The sequence below is a fragment of the Glycine soja genome, chromosome 1 (genome assembly GCF_004193775.1).
Source record: "Glycine soja cultivar W05 chromosome 1, ASM419377v2, whole genome shotgun sequence".
Classification (NCBI taxonomy): Eukaryota; Viridiplantae; Streptophyta; class Magnoliopsida; order Fabales; family Fabaceae; genus Glycine; species Glycine soja.
The window spans coordinates 40,440,451-40,465,378 of NC_041002.1; the positions used below are offsets into that span (position 1 = coordinate 40,440,451).

Consider the following 24,928-nt stretch of genomic DNA (forward strand, 5'->3'; position numbering starts at 1 on the left):
TCAGGCCTTGCACAAGGCAGTGATGAGGGCTGGAAATCCAAGCCTCGAGGAGTTGGACTGAGTAATGAGTGAGATCTGTCTAGATATAAGTGCTCCTATGTTCCTGTCCATCTTCATTACTAGCCCATAAACTAACCTAGCCCTGTCATGATTAAGATCAGAAGTATATGAAGTCGGGGCTAAGTTAGAATAAGATAAAACACTCCAGGTTTGTGCCAGAGTTGTAAGATCCTTCCTCAAGAGCTTCCAAGGCAAGCCCTCGACATTAAGAACAAATCCCCTTCCAGGGATACACAGCCAAGCTGCCAGCTCTTAAGGGTCTGGCCTTAACCTATAGAACCTAGAGTAAGAAGGTAAGCTCTCCCCTTGCTCCAAGACCACTGGAGTCTTCAAGAAGGTGTTGAGGGAGTCCGCATCAAACTTAATCAGGTGCCCTCGAACCCTAACTTGCTTTGGTTCTTTGTCCTCAGGAACATATAGGTTTGCATAGAATTCTTTAACAATTTCTACATCTATGCTTCCTTCAGAAAAATTAGTGAGCTGCCTATGTCAGTTCCTCCTCTCAACTTTTCTTATGAAGTCATCAAACTCAGTAATGTATAGCTTCACATTCCTCTCTGGAAGAATGTTCTGGCCGAGGATGTTATCTGCGTAATGGTCCTAGGAATCCCTTGATACAAATCTGGATGAGTCATAACTAGCCTGGGACAATGAAGTTGTGGCTTTTCTCTTACGGGAGCCATCTACAACACAAAAGAATCAAAACACAAGATTAGACAGAAAATTATTCAATTTGAAAAGCAGAAAATAAAACCAAAAATCAGTCTGGGCGCTTAGCGCAAGAGACTTACTTAGCGCGCCTTAGGAAAAACTACTCATGCACTAAGCGTGATAGCCACGCGCTTAGCGAGTGAACACATATTCAATTTTTTCTGCAGAATTGGCTTAGGGCACGCCTAGCGCACAACAAAACATAGAAATTTCTAAGTGTCTGAGAACACATTACTCGCTTAGCGCACAGACACGCTTAGCGAGTTCATAAGCAATTGAACTTTCAACCAGAGAAGATAAACGCATTTAGCGGGATAGGGCAACGCTTAGCAAGTTCATCTGGAAATCCAAATGTTCAACAGAAACGATGAACTCGCTTAGCACAGCAAGGCACTTAGCGTGCTCATCGCGATTTCCAGAAAAACAGGGGCTTTCTTAACCCTTCAATTAGGTCTCTATTAGGTCATCTAAACCTAAGCAAAACAAGCACGTTGTATACACAATAAAACCCTAACCTTTACTCTAACTAGCAACTAAGCTAATAGCATTAATCAAGACAACGATCTAAACCTAAATAGTAACTAATTCAACTAACCTAAAGTTTAAAACTTTTAAGAAAATAAAGACAAGGTTGAAACACTTACTTGAATTGTTGAGATTGAGTGTGCAAAGGAAGCAAAAATTGCAGGCAATTTGGAAATGAAAGCAAGGTGTAGAAAAATGTAGGGAAGGAGGAGATGCTGAAGAGAGTGGGGTGGTAACTGCCAAAGGCAGTTACGCCTCTTTACATTCTGCAAATTTCGATCCTTTCGCTTAGCATGTAGACTTGATAAGCGAGCCCAAAGTGACGTTTGAGTTTTTAAACATGCGCGCTTAGTGAATCTCCCCGCTAAGCCCAATTCAAAAATTTGAAATTCCAGAGAAGTTTTTGGGCTTAGCGCGAAGATACGTGCTTAGCAGGTTTTGCAGATCTGATTGGCCTGCAACTCGCGCTTAGCGGGCAATGGCCACGCTTAGCGAATAAATTGGTTCTTAAATGCAGAGAGTGGGTCTCACTAAGCGAGGTGGCTCGCTTAGCACAATTCTCATAAATGCAATTCTGGAAAGGTTTGCACGTTTAGCGAGTGGCTACGCTAAGCCCAATTCAAAAGAATTGAAATCCATAGAATTTTTTAGGCTTAGCGTAGAGCACGCGCTTAGCGAGACCACTACAGCTAATGATCAGGGGTTAAGGCACATAGCGCAAGCACAACTCGCTTAGCACCTGTAGAGAATTTCGCTTAGCGCAAAGGCTGCGCTTAGCGAATGGACTTCTGAAAATTTTCTTAAGTTAAATTTTCAGTCCATAGCTCAAGAAAGCTTTTGAAACCCTTTTTTTAAATGCAATGCATGCTGAAATATATTCCCATAATCAAAGTTAAATGTTCAACTAATGCAAATGAAAACAAGAAAAGAATAAAATAAGCTGGGTTGCCTCCCAGGAGCGATCAAAGTTAAATGTTCAACTAATGCAAATGGTAAACATCTTCTATCACTCCATACGGCCTGATGATGGAGCGATCAGCTAACTGCAGAGTCATTCTGGTTGGCATTATCTCCAACTCTCCCATCCTCTGACACATAAAGAGCGACATCAAATTTATGTTGGCTCCTAAATCAATAAGAGCCTTACCAATTGAGACTACATCGATCGAGCAGCGTATAGTGACACTGCCTGGATCTTTGTGCTTGGGTGGAAGGATGCATTGAATCATAGCACTACAATTTCCCTCCACTACAATTGTGTCACTGTGGATATACTTGCTCTTTCAGGTTAGCATATCCTTCAGAAATTTAGAGTAAAGTGGCATTTGTTGTAAGGCCTCTCCGAAGGGTATGGTGATCTCTAGCTTCTTGAAGATGTCTAGAAAACGTGCCAGATTTCTTTTTTTGTCCTTCCTAGAAGGTACCAAGGGATATGGTACTTCTCTCCCTTCAGCTGGAGATGCTTCTTTCTTTTTTCTCTCTAGCACACTCACTCTTGCTCTTTTTGTCCTCTTCTTTTTTTTTTTCTTTTTTTCTCATTTTTTTCATTTTCTTTTTCTTTCTCTCTTTCTTTTTCTGTTTCTTTCTTTTCCTTCTCACTTATTTCTTTTTCACTTACTATTATTGGTATCTCCTTTTGCTAATCATCTTCTGCTTCCACTTCTTCCTCAGCCTCACTCAAAGGTTCCACCACTGGGTCAATTTCTAGTTCAGTCACTAGCTGTTGTTTTTCTTCACCTATCCTCTTCTCACCTTCATTCAAGCTCACCATTTTGCTTCTAGTCATAACAGCCTTGCACTCCTCCTTCGGATTCTTCTCTGTGTTGGCTCCAAAGCTACTTGACGGTCGGTCTGCTTGTTGTTTTGCCAATTGTCCCACCTGGACTTTTAGATTCTTGATGGTTGACTCTGTGCTTTTTGATTGGACATGGATACTTGCATGAACTGAGCAAGAGTCTCTTCCAGCTTTGTCATTCTATCACAGAGACTAGGCTCTTGTTGTTGTGGCCTGTTAGATGGCCCACCTTGGTCTTTATTGAACTAATTACCAGGGTGAGTTCTCCACTGTCCCTGTTGCTGATTATATTGTTGGCCATGTTGAAATCCAGAATACCCCCCTGCATTAAAGTTTGGTCTTGGCTGGTTCCCCATGTAGTTCACTTCATGTGTTATATCTTTTATGGGTATGCAGCAGCCAGAATCATGTGCTCCACCATATATAACTAAACCTGTAACCTGTAAAACAGAAGAGGGTGAAGGTTGTCCAGAATGTAATTGGGTTGGCAACTTACTCAATGTTTCTGTTAATTCTTCAAGTTGCTTGGATAGCAACTTGTTATGTGCCAACAATGCATCCTGTGATGTGAGCTCCAGCAAGCTTCTTTTGGTTGGGATGTGTGCTCTATCACGCAAGATTGCGTGGTCACTAGCAGCCATATTCTTAATTAATTCCATGGCTTCTTCAGGGGTCTTCAATTTTATTTTCCCCCCTGCAGAAGCATCTAAAAGCTGCTTGGATTGTGGCCTTAACCCGTCAATGAAAATATTGAGTTGGATTGGTTCTAAAAATCCATGAGTAGGTGTCTTTCTTAGTAACCCATGAAATCTTTCCAAAGCCTCACTCAAGGACTCGTCTGGAAATTGATGAAAGGATGAGATGACAGCTTTTCCTTCAGCAGTCTTGGAATCTAGGAAGTATTTCTTCAAGAATTTTTCAACCACTTCATTCCAAGTCTTAAGACTATTACCTTTAAATGAATGGAGCCATTTTTTTGCCTCTCCAGACAAGGAAAATGAAAACAAGCTCAATCTAACAGAATCCTCAGGCACACCAGCCAGTCTGACAAAGTTACAAATCTCAATATAAGTGGCTAGATGTGCATACGGGTCTTCATTGGGCAGACCATGAAACAAATTGTTCTCAATCAACTGAATTAATGAATGTGGATATGTTATATTCTATGCTTGAACCTCCGACCGTGCAATGCTAGTAAAGAACTGCGGCACACTTGAGCTAGAGTAATCTTCAAGGGTAACTCTTCTTGGCTCATCAGCCATGATATTGGCTTCAAATAATACTGTGTGAGATTCCCCTTGTTTTGGAAAACTAGTAAATGCCTCATAAGATAGAGGTTCTTCTTGAATTGTTGCTGCCTCAATGTCCTGCAAAAACTTTTTATTCCTTTCTACGTTCCTTTTCCTGCAAGTTGCATTAATTTCCAAGTCTATGGGAATCAAAACACCTGCAGAAGACCTTTTTTGCATGCAAAACAAGCAAAACAACAATTAACCAATTCCAATGAACAATGAATTATGCAGTAACTAAATATTCACAAAATAAACAATGAATCAAAGAATAGAAAAAATAAACGCCTACAATTTGAACTCAACTTTTCTAAATAAAAAGAAGTTCCCCGGCAACGACGCCAAAATACTTTGTTCACATCCTGGTACTACTACTTATTTTGTATGGATGTGAAATCTAACCGGCAAGTGCACTGGGTCGTCAAGTAAATAATTAAAATGGATTGAACTGAGTATCGAACTCAAAGAACTTCTTTTACTTGGAAAAATGTCATTCAAAATGCAAGTGTTTGTAAAAAGAATTAAGTGTCATGAATTGAAAACATAGGTATTTTCTATTCTAATCAAAGAAACAGTAAACGTAAGCAATCGAATGTGAAAACAAATAAGTAAAAGCGTTGGGTCCTTCTACCGAGATACTTGATGCAATTAGAGTTTTTCTCTATTTAAAATTATTTTTGTGTTCTATACTGAGGACAAAAATACCAAACACCGATGTCTCATGAGTTTGGACTAATTTAAACTAAACTTCATTCGAAGATGTCTCTTGTTGAACTTAGCTTAATTTAGTTATAATCACAACATAATAAAAACCAAAACCCTGCACTCTATTCCTAGCAATGCAGTTATCGAGTCCTGCTTTATCAAGTTCTAAGGAAAAAGTACATTTTCCAATGCTAAAGTTCCTAACAGCACACACCAATGGGTGATCAAACCACAAGAATGCATACAATAAGCGTAGATAGAAACATTAAACACATGAAAATAACTTCAAATAGATAATAATAATATTTACATAAAGTATTCAGCAGAGATTCCCAACAAAGGATTTTAGCCCTTCATTACAAGGGAGCAGTTTTCACAAATAAGAGAAGGGTTTTAGAGAAAATACCAGCTTACAAAGCAATGGGGATTCCTCCTCCACCTCTAAAAACCTAGGACTTACTCTTTAACCTAGAATCTACCTAAACTTTAGGGCCTTTGCTTCCTTGCTCAGCTTTTCCTCTGCTCTCTGCACACAATTTGCTATCTATTCAGACCTCTCTCACATTCTCCACAAGTCAGGCTTAAAAAAGGGCATCCTGTCCATGAAGGCGCCCTTTGTGCCATTCTCATGCTAAGCACGAGTAAGTGAGATTTGGCTTAGTGCCAATCTCGCCCTTAGCGCAGAAGAGACAACCGTCTCGCTTAGCAAGCTGCATACGCACTGGGCGCGTGCTGGCGTGGAAGAACTCTCTTCAGGCATATCCTCAGTCGCTAAGCCACTGCTGTCTTGCTTAGCAGTTTGGTCTCGCTAAGCGCATGGTTCAGGCTTAGCGAGACAACAACTTTTGCACCTTCATAATTTTCTCCTTTTTACCTAAAATTGAGGTGAAATTTACATTCAATTCTTAAGGAAGACTTCTACTGAGCACATATGAAAACTAAACTAGAAATATTTATAATTCTACCAAAAATAACCATAAATTGGGAGATTTATATACATTTTGGAAAACTTTTTTGTACAAAAGTTAGTCATAAAAGATGACTAACATTGATTCAATCTCATCAATTCCATTTCATGTTCCTATAACTTTCCAAACAATGTAGCAAGAGACATGTTAGAAAGATCTCTTGATTCAATAATGGTCGTTACCTTTGGTTGTCATTCCCTGCTTAAACATCTTAACACTTTATTGACAAGATCTTCATTTGGAAATATTTTTCCTAAAGATGCAAGATGATTTACAATGTGGGTAAACCTCTTTTGTATATCATGTATGCTTTAATTTGGATTCATTCTAAATAATTCATATTCATGAGTCAATGTATTTATCCAAGATCTTTTTACATCTGTTGTACCTTCATGTGTTACCTGTAGAGTATCCCATATATCTTTTGCACTTTTACAATTTGATACTTTAAAGTACTCATCTATCCCTAAAGTAGATGTAATTATATTTTTAGCTTTTAAATTGTATTGAACTAATTTCCTTTCCTCTTCACTCCATTCTTCACTAGGTTTTTCTATGGTTGTGTTTCCTACCACCACAGTGGGAATGTAGGGCCCAATTTCTATGGCTTTCCAGATATTCAGATCTATTGCCTCTATAAAAATTTGCATGCAGGTTTTCCAATAATGGTAACCAACGCCATTAAAAATAGGAGGCCTGTTTATAGAATTCCCTTCAGGAAATAAATATTTTGATGAGGCCATTATTCTTGAAGCTTCTAAATTTTATACAAGAATGAAACTCTGATACCACTTGTTAGACAAATGGCCTTAGTTATCTTAATAAGGGGGGTTGAATTAAGATAGACAAGCTATCCCCCAATTAAAATTTTACTCTCTTTTTTATTAACAATGCAACCCTTATTATGAGTTACTCTAAGAACAATTCAAAAACAAACTTCTTTAAAGCAAAATATAAAAAATAATAAATAAAAGAAGTTTGAGGGAAGAGGGAATGCAAAATCAGTTTTTATACTGGTTCGGCCACGCCTTGTGCCTACGTCCAGTCCCCAAACAACCCGCTTGAGATTTCCACTATCTTGTAAAATGTCTTTTACAAAGTCTGAACCACACAGGGGCAACCCTTCCCCTGTGTTCAGAAATCCTTACAACTTAAGAGACCCTTAGTCCCTTAATCAATCTCTTTGAAGAAGAAGAAGAAGAAGAAGAAGAAGAAGAAGAATTCTCTCTTTTAAGAGAAGGATGTTACAATGAAAGATCACTCAAGATTCATTATTGAATTTGCAAGTGTTTTGGCCAAGGAATATTTTTGAGAGTTATAAGACAATTTGGTATATGAGAGGATAAGAGAATTTGTTCAGAAAAACTCTCTAAAGATTTTCAAGTCCCAAGTCATCTATTTATAGGCCTTTGATGGCCATTCAAAAATCTCTTGAACAGATATGACTCTTGGGAGTTATTTTCGAAAATTCCTTACTGGTAATTGATTACCCAAATGTTGTAATTGATTACAGGCTTTAAAGTTTGAATTCAAATTTCTAATAGCTGTTAAAAAAAAGTTTCAACTTCTGGTAATTGATTACATACCTTATGTAATCGATTACATGCTTTTGAATTCAAATTCAAAATTTGTAAAAATTGTTTCACAAATCAATTTGGCCATTGGTAATCGATTACATCCTATGGTAATTGATTACCAGAGAGTAAATATTATATTTTGAAATCTTAAAAAGCTTTTTTGGAAAATATCCTTTGGCCAAACCTGTGCATCATCAATTAAGAGAACCTTCATTAGATTCTAGGAAATAAGTTCATCAATTATCTTGAATTTCTAGATTCTTGACTTGGATCAAACGTGAGAAGCGCTTATCTTTGGCATCATCAAAACTTCATAGCATATATGCTTCTACACACATGCATTAAGTGAATATTTGATGTATATGTTGGGAAATAAATTTAATTGAATTGGGAGAAGCCCAATCCAATTAAATTTTAGAGGGTGAGGTGAGCATTTGCTTGCTACACCCTATTGCCACATCATGTAGTCACACTTTGTGCATGTCCTTCATGCTTTACATGCCTCATGACACCTAAGCCCACTTAGTGGAGAATCTTGGACTTGATCGTGGATTAGTGGGCTGAACCATAGCTAAAATTCACTAATCATAATTAGTGAAATTTTGGCTCCACAAATTCAATTTCAAAATCAAGTGAAATTTGAATTGAAATTCAAATTTCGCTCCAATTTTGTGTGACACTTAGGCTATAAATAGAGACCATGTGTGTGCATTTTTTTTAACTTTGATCATTTGAGAATTACACTTCAAAGTTCAAACCTCATTTGAGGCATAAATTTCGTGCTCCTTCTCTCTTTCTCCCTCCCCTCATCTTCTCCTCCTTCAAGCTCTTATTCATGACTTCCTATGGTGGTGAGCTTGTGCTTGACTCATCTTCTCCTTGAAGTGGCGTCTCCAATCATCTTTCTTCCTTCTCCATTCTGTTGCCATTAAACTTCAAAAAACAAAGGACTTCATTGATGAAGAAGATCCAAGGCTTACAAGTTCCACATGGAGTTACATCATCTCCTATCCAATGCCCTTGGAGGGTAGGATTGCATTAAGAGACCTCTCTTATTCATGTTTGTCAATCCAAACAGAAGGTTCTATATACCAAATTGAAGAAAATTTAGTATAGATTTCAAAAACAAGGTTAATAACAACATTTGGGGTCAATTACCTATGTCAAAATGTAAAGAGCTAAGGGATGTTTCGGATTCTACTAAAAGGAGACATCATTTTGAAATTTAATATACTTATTTTCTTTAACAAATTGTAGTGATGCACTTATTCATAATCTGCAACTTAGTCATTGGGTTAGTTCATTAAGTATACTTATTTTCTTTAACAAATTGAAATTAAAGAATATTGAATGTTATATTTTGTTAATAAAATGCTCTTTTTTATTTTTAATTGTTTTAAAAAAACAATTCTGTGTATTTAAATAATACACTACACCAAAATTATATTATGATTATAAAATATCATTTAACATATAAAAAATAATTTAAGCAAATAAAAATTTATTATTCTAATTTAAAAAAATCAATAAAATATATTATTTACATTTAATCCAGACAAAAATTAGATATAACATATGATACACAATTACAATATTCTTTTACTTTTATCTTATAAATATGATATATAATACATTTTATGTATTAACCTATAAATTCCATTTAACTAATACAATAACTTTTAAAATCTATCAAAATTGCTCTTTAAACTAACATCAAGTCAACCCATGCGTATGCACAGATTAAAAACTAGTTTATACTAATGCTAATGTAGAGGAAAAACTATTGTTAGCTATTAATAATTGTTAGCAAAATTATTTAATTAGATGATTTCTATACTAAACTACTACCAAATATTTCATTTGTCAAAAAAACTGTTTTTGTTTTTCTAAAACACCTTTTCATTAATGCAGTACAAAAAATCTGAATTAGAGATGGACATTTGGGAAGAGTCATATTTTTATGGTAGATTCATGCGTTAAGGTAAAAAATTATTTTGTTGAATTTGATGAAATTTTGGAACAATGCATTTCTAGTTGTTCTTTGAGTGTATACTTGATTGTCGGTGAATTAATGTTATCACTTTCATGTCGTGTACTTAGAGATCAATGCGAAATGCTGCTGAAATTTTATCAACTTCAACAAAATAATATTAACCTTGATGTATGAAACTACCATAAAAAAATGTCTTTCTGAATGGGATAAAGCCACACCTTAAATGAAAAAGTGAGTTTTTCATGCATTGAATAACTTTGTGAGTATCACAAAGTTATTATTTAGATGGATTGAACTTGGATGAATGAAAGTCGCATGAGCCCTGCGAATAAGGAAGGCATGAAACAGTTCTGGCAATATACTTCTGAAAGAATTTGACCGGATGAAAACAAAATTTTTTTTTGTCCGTGCATAAATTGTTTGAAAAGGAGATGACAAATACTCAACGACATACAAGAGCATCTGTTGTGTGATGGGATTAAGAAAAATTATACAATGTGGATATGGCATGGTGAATTGACAGACATGCAAGGTGGGTCCCAATGTAAACCGTTTGATGTAGAAATGGGAGATTGCATGGAGGATATGATTTGTGATCTTGGACAAGAGTCTTTTCAATAAGAACATGCCCCTATGTATGATACATTGCAAACTGCTTCAAAGAAGCCTTTGTATCTAGGGTGCAAGAATTCCTTGACGTTGTTGTCAGCGGTGTTAAGTTTAGTTAATGTGAAGGCCAGATATGGGTGGAGTGACAAAAGCTTTAGTTCACTGCTTGAAGTCATGCACAATATGCTTCCAGAGGAAAACACATTGCCAAAAAGTTACTATCAGGCACAGAAGATACTGTGTTCGATGGGTATAGAGTATCAGAAGATTAATGCTTGCCTTAATGATTGCATACTGTACAAACATGAGTTTCAAGAAATGTATAAGTGCCTGAGATGTGAGGTATCACGGTACAAAGTGAAGGATGATGGCGAGTGTAGTAGTGACAAAAACTCAAAGAAGAGGCCCCAAACAAAGGTGTTGTGGTATCTTCCCATCATTCCAAGGTTTAAGCATATATTTGCTAATGGAGATGATGCAAATGACCTTACATGGCATACAAATGGGAGAAACTGCGATGGAATGCTCCGTCATCCAACTGATTCCTCTAAGTGGAAAAAGATTGATCGTTTGTATCTGGATTTCGGCAAAGAGACAAGAAATCTTAGGCTTGGACTAGCCATTGATGGAATGAATCCATATGGAAGTTTAAGCACTCAACACAGTTCGTGGCCAGTTTTGCTAGTAATTTACAATTTGCCTCCTTGGTTGTGCATGAAGCGAAAATACATGATGTTGTCTATGATGATATCGGGCTTAAGACAACCAGGAAATGACATTGATGTTTATCTTAGTCCCTTGATTGAAGACTTGACAAAGTTGTGGGACGAGGGGGTTTTAGTGTTTGATGGGTTTCAAAATAAGACTTTTCATTTGCGTGCAATGCTTTTTTGTACCATTTATGACTTTCCAACATATGGAAATTTGAGCAAGAACAATGTTAAGGGCCATCATGCATGCCCCATCTGTGAAGAAGACACAAGCTACATGCAATTGAAACATGGTAAAAAAAATAGTATACAGTAGGCATCGACGTTTTCTGAAACCTCATCACCCTTACCGATAATTGAGAAAAGCATTTAATGGAAGTCAAGAGCATGAAATCGCGTCGATACCGTTAACTGGTGACCAGGTCTTTCAGCGGGTGCAACACCTGAATACTATATTTGGAAATACCTAAAAGAAGGAAAAAATAGTAAGACTTTCATATGGAAGAAAAGGTCGATTTTGTTTGATCTTCCGTACTGGTCTGGTCTAGATGTTAGACATTGTATTAATGTTATACATGTCAAGAAAAATGTATGTGATAGTGTCATTGGGACGCTCCTTAACATTCAAGGCAAGACGAAAGATGGTTTGAATACTTGTCAAGATCTAGCTGAGATGGGTATACGAGTGTAGTTACATTCAAGGTCTGATGGTAAAAAAATATACTTGCCTCCAGCTTGTCATACTTTGTCCAGAAAGGAGAAGATGAGTTTTTGTCAGTGTTTGTGCTGTGTCAAAGTCCCACAAGGATACTCTTCAAATATTAAAAGTCTTGTGCAGTTGAAAGATCTTAAGTTGGTAGGCTTAAAGTCTCATGATTTTCATGCCCTGATGCAACAATTGTTAGTCATGGCCATACGAGACATTTTTCCTAACAAAGTAAGGCTTGCCATAACTCGGTTGTGTTTATTCTTCAATACCACATGTAGCAAAGTCCCTAGTCGTGTGCGTGATGTTGGATCCAATGTCACGATCAAGCAATACTTTGGACCAGCTCCAAGGACCTCCCGCACGTCTTCGTCCATGGCTCTTGAAGACCTAGAGCAGTTGACACAAAAAATCAGGGACCATCTAGAAGAGTCGATCACAGAAAAAATGACTTGACAACTAATGTTATCCTTCAGCCAGATGCAGTCCCAGTTTCAATCGCAGATGGAATCACTGGGACTCGCACTGCCTCCTGAGCCTGAGGTTGGTCCTTCAGTTGCTCGCGTCAGCACAAAGGAGAGTTATGTTGATCCCTCAGAGAATGATCCAGGCACGAGTGACTCAGACAAATGTGGGTTGTACGTTGAAGAAAATCCTCCTGCTAGTTTGCCATAGGAAGACTTTATGAGGGGTCCACAACTGTTCACAACATCCCTTCGCGCCATGATCAAGTCAAGGTTGGTGTTGAGGAACTTACAGATGCAGATGCTCATATTCCTGTACCCACTAAAAAGGTAAGTTAGTGGTGCAGGCACTTAACACCTTCCTTGCTTGGCCGACACATCTTGTCAAGCGTTTATCAGAACAGGTATTTCATTGTCATCAAATGCTTTTTTTTTCAATTAAAGTGTTCACTATAATTAAATTATGTTAATTAACTGTGTTGGATTAACAGGGAGTTATGGGACCGGTGAAACCTACAGATAGGCTGGATCATGATGTTGATGATCCCCTATATCTGATGACATTGACCATCCCACAGCTTTTTCTTAAGCCGTTGCAGGTTATGTGGGATGCTACAGTGTTTGGAGTGTTTAATGACAACTTCCCCTTGTACATAAAGCATGAAGATCTATCTGAAATAGCACACGGTGGTCAATGTCTCAACATCTCTATTATACAGTTATGGATTCTGTAAGACAGCTTACATAATTGTTTATTACCTAACTTATTGTTTTAAATTCATACATAATTTACTCTATTTTAACAACAATAGGCATATGACTGAGACAAGTATGTGAGCGGGGAATGTCAATGAGTATGGATTCCTCGAGTCACAGTCCATACAAAGATCTGGCCAATCACAATTTGAATCAGAAAGTTATATTAAGAATTGGATACAGAATTCAAAGAAGGATGTGTACCTAGGAGCCTACTTGAATGGGTAAGTTAAACTTAACAAATGAATTCAATTAATGGATAATAGTATAATAACTTATATTGTTCTCCACTACGGTTCACATTGGCAAATGGTCGTCATTTTGCCTAAGGAAAATGTTGTCATCTGATTTTGTTCGTTGCATAATAGGCCAAACAACTACCTCAAAGGAATTATTAACAGGTCAGTCCTATTTTTCAATACATTTTCATTAGCATTAGTCAGGAACATCAATATTTTAATTGTACAATACGCATCCATGCTTGTATTCAACAATACTTTGAAAAAACTTGACGATACTCTACAAAGTAAATCCAAAGTTGCTGCTAGGTGGATTATTGTTAAAGTAAGTCATTTAAACAATGCTTCTAGTTATATTTTAATATTGTGTACACTAATTTTTACTTAACATTGAATATCTAAATTTTATAATGTATTTAGTGTAATACACAAAAAAGGAAGCCCTGAGTGTGGGTATTATGTCATGCACGGGATGTCAACTATAATCTTAGGAAGTTTCAAGAATAATTAGGAAACAGTAATTTTTTAATTCAAACATATTTCATTTTTTTATAATTGGTATTATATATTATTAACTTATGTTTTATTATATCATGCAGTATTTCAATGATTGTAGACCATTGGAACCAGAGAGATTGAAGACGCTTCGCATCCAGCGGGCAACCTATTATTTGAAAGTTAAAAATGAAATAATTAGTGTTTAAGTAATTTTGAAATTGTAGTTTAGTTAATTTACATTTTTTACAATTTATGTTATATGCACATTAAATATTCTTTTAATTCATAGTAAATATTCAATTTCATGGAATTTCTGCCAAAATTTTTTTGAAAACAGATTGAAAATTATCTGTTGTGGTTCTGCTTTTAAATTTGCAGGTTAAAATGGATTTATTAAAAAATAGAAAACACATTAATAAAATCCAAAAAACAACATCAGTTTTTAGTAAAAATCGATGTTGTATGTATATATTAACATTGGTTTTTTAAAAAACTGATGTTAAGTTTCATTCACGATGTTGTTGTTGAACATGCAACATTGGTTTTTACCAATAACCAATGTCCGTTATCATAAAACAACATCGATTTTTGGTAAAAACCAATTTTGTTTGTTGACTACTAACATCGGTTTTTTAACCGATGTTAATATACACATACAACATCAATTGTTCTTGAAAAACGATGTTGAATGTATATGTTAACATCGATTTTGTTAAAAACCGATGTTGATATATGAAGGTATATAACTTTTTTTTATAATTATTACTATACAACTTCGATTTTGTGAAAAACCGATGTTGTCTTGTTCATGTTAACATCAGTTTTATAAAACCAATGTTAGCGGTATTACTTTCAACATCGGTTAATAACCGATGTTGAAAGTCATTAATAATCGATGTTAAAACCCTATTTTCCAGTAGTGAATTAAAAGAAAACCAAAATATTTAAGCTTCTATAAATTACAATTGTCCTCGGCTCATTTACATACTTTGAAAAATATTCTATAAATTTTTCAGTGTCAATATTATTAAAAAATTTAAAAAAATAAAGTAGTCAAATTAGTATTAATTTATTCTTTTTTATATTTTTTACATTCATTTTAAAAAAATTATCTTGTGAGGACAATACCTATTTTTATATGGAGCAATTTTTTTTACTACACATATATAAATAAATGAACCCAAATGCGTAAGAATGAAAATTAATGCATCTCTAGAGATGAATAAAGGTTTCGAGGCAGGTATCTATTTTTTTGTTTTTGAAAGAAAACTGCAAAAATAGGATGGACATAATGTATTTGCATTTTTTTACACATTAACCAAGAAAATGATATTTTGTCACTTTTACTAGCCCCACCTTGCTAAAAACATGTTGGATTTTAACATTAGATCATAAGCAAAGCACCAGAGCTATGTAGTAGACATTTCAATTATATAAAACATAAAAACACTACTGTCAACAAGTAATAAAAAAAATGTTAGAGATGCAAGCCACTCATGTTCCACCATCTAATAAAACCTTTTTCTTCATATTGCCAAAGATTGCAACATTAGGAAGGTTGGCCACTTTGAAACTTTGGGAAATGATTGGAGAGAGGTGGTGGTGGAAAAGCTGCCACTAATTTTTATTTGAATTGGGAAAATATTTAAAATGAATATTTTAGTGAAGATCTTGTCTTGTCCATAAAACAATATTAGATGGAAAGATAGAAAGTTATGGGTTAAAATGGTTACAACAAAGTTAATGGTGCAAACATTTAATTATTTTTATCATTATGGAATTCATTCCATATAAAGGAAATAAATAAATGAGCATGAAAACTCACTTTCAACACAAGCACTGATTGACAATCATTTACAACCTCTTGTTGACACATGCACCACCATGTGACTCGTGTCCACTAAAAATTCATGCCAAGTCTCTTAATCAATATAAATTCAAATGTTAAAGAGAACTTCAAAACAAATATTTTTTGTGATAGATAAGTAGGTACAAATTCAATTCACCCTAAAACATGTTCCAAGTTTTGATGCAAAAAAAACTTAGAGAGCCTACAAAATGGTTTTATCATCAACCAGTAAGTATGCAGGGGGAGAGTGGAGGAGATAGTGATAGAGGGAAATATGCTTACTCATCATTGATGCAATCTTCCCTAGGAAGGGACCAGTCACTAGAGCCATGAGCAAGAGGCTCTAAGAGGATTGGGTTAGAGCTGCTGAAGAAAGCCCTAGGGTTCTCATGAACCTTATGATAGATTTTTTAGCCCATGGGCCTAGGTTGGGTCCAATTATCTTTGTACATATTAGATTAGGATGTCATTATATTTGGTCCTTGTATTTAGGGCTCCATAATGTAGGTAGGGTATCCTAGAAATATAGGATTTTTCAGCCCTTGTATTTTAGGGCACCTAGACTAGTTTTTGTATTAGGAGTAGTTTTGTAATTTCACATACACTAAGTGAATATTTGATGTGTGTGTTGGAAAAAAAATTTAATTGAATTGGTAGAAGACCAATCCAATTAAATTTTAGAGGGGGAGGTGAGCATTTGCTTACTACACCCCATTGTCACATCATATAGTCACACTTTGTGCATGTCCTTCATGCTTTACATGCCTCATGACACCTAAGCACACTTAGTGGAGAATCTTGGAATTCATCTTGGATTAGTGGGCTGAATCATAATTGAAATTCACTAATCATAATTAGTGAAATTTTGGCTCCAAAATTTGGCTCCACAAATTCAAGTGAAATTTGAATTGAAATTCAAATTTCCCTCCAATTTTGTGTGACACTTAGGCTATAAATAGAGGTCATGTGTGTTCATTTTTTCAACTTTGATCATTTGAAAATTAAACTTCAGATTTCATAGCTATTTTAGAGCACAAAATTTCGTGTTCTTCTCTTCCTTTCCCTTCATTCATCTCCTTCTTCCTCCAAGCTTTTATCCATGGTCTCCTATGGTGGTGAGGTTCTTCTAGAATCATCTTCTCCTTGAAGTGGCATCTCCTCTCTCTCTTCCTTCTCCTTCCGCTGCCATTCATCTTTCAAGAAGCAAAGGAATCCATTGATGAAGAAGATCCTAGGCCTTCAAGCTCCAATGGAGCTTACATCAATCATAATTCAAGTCAAATTCAACTTATCCTTGTGGTAGTCTCTACAAACATTCAACGGTTAATGATTGTCTAAATGCCTTGTTGAATAGTGAATGCCATCCAATGTAATTGATTTTATATGAACTATAGAGCAAAGCTAGTTGAAATTTACTATACACTTTCTGAATTTTGGCAATGATCATGAAATTATGATATATGAAAATTACCTCTAAGTAAAAGGGGTCATGTTAGATCTCATGTCATGTTAGATTTGATGTCATATTAATTGGAAGAAAAACACGTAAGACTTTTATTTATATAATAAAGCATATAATAGAAAGTAAGCAAATCTCCTTTAGTGATCCTACTATTCCAACTTTATATGAAGGAAGCATTGGAGATTTATTTATTAAGGTGACACAAGATGTATATGAGGCATGTACAAAATTGGACTGCAAAAATGATGGAGTCGTATTTTTGGATTGTCATACGAAGAACATATGCTAGGCAAAACTACTAATGAGAGTGCAATCTGTCATATAATGGAAATAAGCGTTGGAGTTCAATTATAATGCATTTAAGTTGTTTTAAATTGAATATCTTTTATTTGTGTAGTATAATCCAACTTTAGGAACAGTAATAATTATAAGATAGTCTGGCTCAAAAATATTCAAAGTCCAATAACAATGGCTAACAATAAGAAGTATGCACGCAGAATAACAATAAAAAATAGAAATAAATCTCGATCAAGAACCAGATCCTCCACGGACCATATACAAGCTCAAATTTTGAAAACAGCCTAGAAAAGGAATCAATCAAGTAAAACGAAATAAAATTGAGAAAAAGATCAAAAGAAACAAACCTGAAGTGTGGACAGATTCTCAGTGCAAAACTTAGTAATGGTGTCGTTTAGAAACTTGGATTGAACCTCAATGAAGACTTTCCCAGACTGCAAGCAACTCCTGATCTCGTTCCACGTCTTAGTGTTATTAACCTTCTTTTGTAGCTAATTTAAGTAATCCCCAAGCTCGTACTCTATATATATATAAGAAAACACAATTAATCAATTAATTAAGTTATCATCTATTGACAAGTATGCACATTACCACGTGGTCTATATATGGCTTGTAATAAGTATTGTCAACACTTAACCATGTTGACAATGACCAAGCATCTTAATTCTTAACCAAGAATCACAACAACTAACATAAAGAATAAAAAAACATAAATTTGTTATGAGACATGGTTTTACTTTCGAGAGGCCACAATTACTATAAACACAATACCAACACATTAAACAGCTCATGTACCATGATCAATGCTCCTCATTTTCTAGTTAGCTCAATCATTGGAATAAAATTAAGAAATCATTGGTATATTTTCTTTAGCCTACTCTTATTCCATTTTTCTTTTCTCCCAATACATTTACTAAGATCAGCAAAGGAAACTTATTCATTCCAGAATCAACTTTCTTCTTTAACATGAGTAAATGGCTTGTGCAAAGAAATTAAAAATGAGGTCCAAAATTTGCAAGGCTTCTACCTAGTGAGGTCTGGGGAAGGTAGATGTACAGTCTTACTTCTCCAACTTGTGCAAATAAATTATTGTTAAAAAATTAAGAGCCCAAAGTTTGCATGATTAATTTGTCAGTCCAAAGAAACAAGAATAAGATGGAAGCAACAAACTAAAAAAACAAATATAAACAACAACTTCTACATACCCAACCTGCAGCTTCACCCGTCATATAAAAATCATATATAGATATTGTTGTAGGCTTCGTGAAAAATTTAGCATGTATTTACCATGTATTAATTAATATAAGTATGCATTATGATATATAGGTCCACTAACAAAAATCATAGTGCTAAAAATTCATTTTCCTCCAATCACCTAGGAATCTGCAACCTAGTCTAGTACATTAAAATTATATGTTTAACTAATGATTTGCTCATTGACATGGACATGCCAAAGTTGTTGACCTCAGCTAGTCCCCGTGGGGAACATCCATATCATGTTTATTCGAAGAGAAGCAATTTACTCAAACTCTGGATAGAGAAACTTGATTTGAGGACAACTACTATATATTATTATTACATTACTTGAAAAGAATATTGGTATTTTTTTTTTGAAAAAAGGAAAAATATACTAATTATTGGAGTACAAGGATACTTCGTGTCCTTCTACATTTTGAAGTTGTGTTCAAGCGATTACAAAAACAAGGTATGCATTAAACATGGTTAGACTTAATGGTAGAAAATATTGAAGTAGTAGCAAAAGCAAAATTACACCTAAGTTTGCCCATTTTTAAAGTGATTTTCTTATATTGATGAAAATATTTGCCCAGTCGTATTGTGCAAATCAATGACCTTATCCATGTATATGTTTATTCTAAATCCCATAGATAAATCCTCCTAGCAACCTATAAATATTGATACAAACCTTCTCCTTAAACTCCATCCAAAGATAACCAAAACACAGATTACAAAAAGCAATAAAAAACAATGAAGATCATCACATTGTTAGCATCATTTGTTCTTATTCTCTTTGCCTTGAGCTCACAACCACTACTTGGAGCAGCTGAAGCCTCACCTGAGCAAGTGATTGACACATCAGGGAAGGTTCTCTAGGCTGGTGTCAATTACAATATTCTCATATCCGTGGCCTACACAAGTTGTAGAAGTCCACAAGGCCTTGCCCTCTCAAATATTGGCAAGTCATGCCCTCTTAATGTTGTGGTTATGGATATAAGGCATTGCTTGCCCCTAAGGTTTATACCTTTTAACCCTAAAATAGGTGTTATTCATGTCTCTACTAACCTCAACATCATGTTCCACTACTAGAAATATCACTTTTTAAGTCGGTTATATTGCATCTTTTACGATGGTTATGAATCATCATAAAAGGTGAAAAAGTTATAAAAACAATTATTGGAACCGTTGTTATATATGTAACTTTTTACGACGGTTGTCAAATAACTGTCATCGTATGTCTTCTCAATCTATGACGGTTATAAGTTCAACTGTCTTAGTAAGCGTGTATGATGACATGTCTTTCTACGACAGTTATTATATAACCGCCTTAGAAAGTTCTGCCTACTACGATGGGTTATGAGGGACCGTCTTTGTATTTGTCTATATTCAATGGCTTTCTGCGATAGTTATTGTATAACCGACATAGTATTACTAAGACAGTTATATTATAACCGTCGTAGTATGCACTATTTGTTTTTTTTGTGCTTCTTTTGCAATTTTTTTTGTTTTTTTTTTCTCTATTGTATCTTTAACCATTTTAAACATTGATGGGAACCAAAACTATCATAGTCATTTTCAACATAAATAAAATCATTTAACTACAATAAGTTTGAAAAAATCAATATATATATATATATATATATGTAAATATATCCATTACAATACAATAATACAATTTCTAAGTGGAATCCATGTATGTAATAAGTTTAATTGTCAACAATATTAAATTGAAAACATCTTGCCTAAATCTCTTGGTCTCACTTTGTATGTCCATGAAGGGTTTCTTGTGTATGTTTTGTTTTCGCTCTCCAACACGACGATGATCGTTCCTCCGAGGCAATGCTTGATATCTTCCAATCTAACCCCAAGATCGGCTGTCAACATTACTCGTTGCCCATTCCAAATATAATCACCTATGAATATAACTTGGGAAATTAGGATTCAAATATAGATAACATCAGTAGTATTTGTATCATATCATAAAATCATTGAATAAAAGTTCAAACTAAAACAGAGAAGACACAAAGTATATGCTAGGTTTTCTTTTATGATCATCACTCTTACCAACATGAAAAATCATATATTTAACAAGTCCTATGTGGTTAATAGATAAACAAAAATTAAAGTATGAGTTTAATAAGGAAGTTTGTGTTAATTGATGTCTATTTGGCTTGTAAAGATATTTATGAGGACCAGTCTTAGGGCATATTATGCTATGAAGATGAGAGTTGAGAAATAATTTGTGAAGAGTACGATGAAGGGCGTTGTCATCAACGAATTCCTAGGCTCACCCAAGGTAGAGAATCTTAACCAATCTAGTACTTAAGTCCCTAACTTACAAATTATTAGTCCTTCATGGACCATTTGTTCATAGTTTTGACCAATGTTTAGGTGACAAACAAAATTTTTTCCCCCTAAGAATGTACGACGTGAAAAAATTGGTAAATATGTACAGCAAGAATAAAGCAACCAGTACTCAGCAATATCCATCTCTTAGCCATGAATACATGAGGGAAAAAATTGCTAAAAGTGTTGTCATAGTTCCAAATTACAACTTTGAGATGGGTGATATTGTATTGGATTCCAATATTTTATTCAATATAAAATTGTTTTCTTTTCTCATTCCCCAAGATCGCAATACATGTTAAAAATAAACAGTAAAAAGGTTATTTCCCCAAATGAAAGGGGTATAATTTCGTATATCAGAAGTAATTAAAGTGATTTGGCATACCTTGTTGATGGCTAGATGATAATCAGTAAAAAGATTATTTCCCCAAATGAAAGGGGTATAATTTCATATATCAGAAGCAAGTAAAGTGATTTGGCATACCTTGTTGATGGCTAGATGATTTCCTTGGAGTTGCAGCACCAATACGCATAACATAGTTATTAGTTATAAGGGTCTATGTGAAAAATAAAATGAGTTTTTTAGCATTTGAGGGGGAGGGGTGACATCTAGCACAGTACCATTCATGTTTAAGGGCATGTGGTGGACCCTAGGTTTGACTATAGTATACACTATTTTATTATAATTTAATCAAATAATGTAGAAGACAAACTATAGTGCCATTGTATTATGATTATTCGTGGGATTTAGGTCTACCAACTACTACAAAATTAAAATCAAACTATAGTAATTTTCATTCTTTCAAAGATTTTTACATTGTTTATTAAAAAAAAATAAACCTCCTGGTGAACACTCCTGAATGAAAAACCAATCATGATGGTTGCGCCTGCCATGAATCCAACAAGTGCAGCATGTGAAAGAAAATCCACAAGAAACCCCAACCTGCAGAATTTTAGTAGATGAGGAAACTACCTGAAAATACCAAATGCAGCTTGAAAGATTCCAGCAAATAAGGTAACGGTAGAGACGACATTCCTGTAGGCATCAGGATCAACAGCAGGATCCACCAGTTTAGGGACCAAAGAGGATAGCAGCAATGAAACTACAGCTACATGCCTATAAAAAAATGAAGCAAAATCTACTAAAGCTACTTGCATGAATTAGAAGCACATGAAAATTCAATGAAATGGTTTAAACTGATGTGAATTCTGCCAAATGTAACTTACGTAGGTTATTTGAAGTTTCATTAGGTGTGATTATGACATAATTATTATATTATCTCTTGAACTACGTGTTTCTTTTAATTTGTTACCCCAAGTTAGGTGCACAAATTATATATTAGTGCAACAGTTTTCTGTTTCTTTTAACATGTTTCAATGTAGTTGTAGCAAATCATTTTTATTATTATTGAGCTACGTGTGCATAGGGATTTCAAGGAATGGAAGCACGTCCACTCGACATAATTAATATTTGAAATAAATGGTGAGTATGAATTTTTTATAATTAGATGTTTAGTGCAGGAAGTACAATAGGGAATCAAGAGAGTAATTGATGTGTGGGTAATTGAAAAAGTAAAGAAGCCTAATTTTAAACAATCCATAATGACAAATAAGTCTTCCCCAGTGATAAAAAGAAAAACTAAAAACAAATAAGTTAAAAATAAATAAATAGAATTTATTCAAATAGTTTCAATATATAATATGTGCATAAAAATCAAATAATTTTCAAATAATTATTTAAAAAGAAATACTTTTACGTCATCCCTAAATGCTTTTATATATGCCAAAATCACTATATATATATATATATATATATATATATATATATATATATATATATATATATATAAATTAATAATGGTAGTGGTTGATTAAAAATAAATAACTAATGGTACATAGTGTCTAAAAAGCTTACTTTTTTACAGCTAAAAAGTTTACTTTTTAAAAAATATTTCAGTATTAGCTAATTAGGACTCTTAATTTTGCTATTTATGATTCGATTTTCAATTACTTAGAGAGTTACTCACGATCTTTCTATAGATTAATCTTCCACTATCAGTTAAACATACCTTTAGTCATGCATGAAAATAAATTAAAAAACAAATTAATTAAATTCAATTTAAAAAAATTGTAATAAAAATCTAATAGATTTTTAAAAATAAAGCGTGTTTAAGTCATCAGGTTAATGATATTCACTTATAATTAAGTTATTTATAATCATTTGTGTAATATATGTTTTATATAAAACTTAATTTGTAAATAAAATTGTTAATAATTTGGTGCTCAAACAAGAAAAACAAAAAACCTATGTGTGCTCAATGTTATGGTTGGGCTATAATATATGTTTTATATAAAAAATTTATAAGGTTATAATATGCTGATTTGATTAAACTTCGGGTTAATTTCCTTTTCAAAATTCAACTAGATATGTCAAGTTACGGCTGGGCTATGGTAACTCAAACCCGAGTGAGACCAAACATGCATTGACCATGAGGCTTTGAGTTTGATATATTGTTGGGTCGCAGGCTTCCTTCTCCAATTTATTAGGAAATCACAGTTTGGCTCCAATTTATTAGGAAATATTGACTATTTAATTTTATAAAAATGTTTTAAAGTTTAATTCTGTTTAAATAAAATTAATTTTAATATTTATACACTTCCTAGCATGCAAAATAGTCATCATGAAGGTATATAAAAGAATAATCCAATACCTTACACCACCCTCATTATGCCCAGGCTTATTTGTATTGCAGATATTGCATTTAGTCCGCTTTGCCCAATTGATATTCCCACACCTAAGTGAAAAAAAAAAAACATGAGAGCCAATTCAAACATTAAATTTTTTATTTTAAAAATCATGCATAAACCACAAAAGAGTACACGTGATGTGCAAATTCAACGTCAAGTATAAATACCTCAGGCCAAGTGTTAATTATAACATGACTCACAAGAAATGAAAAAACTTGGTCAACATTAAAACATTTAGTGATGATGGAATAGAAAATAATTATGAAGAAACACACAGGAGAGAAAAGAACACAAAGGCAATATAACATAATCATACATTGGACAAGGCCAATCATTGGGACCAAAGAGTCCTCCACCAGCTGGCCGGCCAATACCCCCTGATTCTTGTGCAGCACATCCCTTGCCACGGCCACCAGCCCCTGAAATTCCAGAAGCACCAGCAGGACGAGCAGTTCCACAGCGATTACAAGCACCACGAAAAGCAAAGTTCACATTGGAGCAACTGCTATGAGAAGGAAAAATGTTATTCTCTCAATACTAAATCATCTAAAATGACTGAAGTGAGTAGAAGAGCAAGAAAGAGCTGCTCACCAATTTCATATCACAGACCTTGTTTTCAGACACAACCAATTTGTTGTTAAACCATTCAACAACGGCATGCGGATCCTCATATGTTACGGTAGCATCTCCTTTTGGTTCATTAGTTTCTTTGTCTCGATATAACCATATTTTTGGTCTCCCTGTACGTTTATCTTTCAGCAAAGTATGAATTGCAAAGGAAATAAGACTAACAGTTTAGAAATAAAATGCAACGCAGAGAAGGTAAAAAAAAAGACAAGAAACAATATTATGTGGAGAGAAATGCAAAAAATGACAAATCAATCATTAATTGAAAATTTGAACCTATTGTTCATGTAAACAATAGGAAAGACATTTTGAAGGGGCATGCATAATGCAGACTCCATACCTTTATTAATCCGATGGTACCAAAATATTCAACCAGCATAATATCGTTAGTCCCATAGGGCAAGTTGCATACATAGACAGACCCATTTGAAGGGGCATGATTTCCAGGATTGGTTGCCATGGGGCCTTAACTCATGAAACAAAAGCAACCAGAGCTCTGAAAATGAGCAAGCCAATTAATTGACTTGCTAATTTCTAATGTATGAATATTTCTAATGAGTAGCCACCATAATATCTCTAATGTATGAATATTTCTTTTGCATGTTTTTTGTTTTCTTGAGGTGATGATAGAAGCAAGCAAAGGGTGTTACAATTATTACTAGAGAGGTTATGGTCCTTATGGAAAAGGACATTGATAACATATACCATTTGTGGTACAAAAAACAACAGAAGTGAGTAGTGACATTTAAATAAACTAG

At 34.4% G+C, this 24,928-nt stretch overlaps 1 protein-coding gene across 1 annotated transcript; it reads right to left on the minus strand.

The window, feature by feature from the left end:
• Window positions 1-21,867: 21,867 nt before the first annotated feature.
• Window positions 21,868-24,630, minus strand: LOC114375833 (transcription initiation factor TFIID subunit 15-like). Its single transcript, XM_028333729.1, is given in 4 exon segments — window positions 21,868-21,904; window positions 23,507-23,590; window positions 23,860-24,300; window positions 24,512-24,630. Coding segments are annotated over 4 exon segments (681 nt in total).
• Window positions 24,631-24,928: the final 298 nt, after the last annotated feature.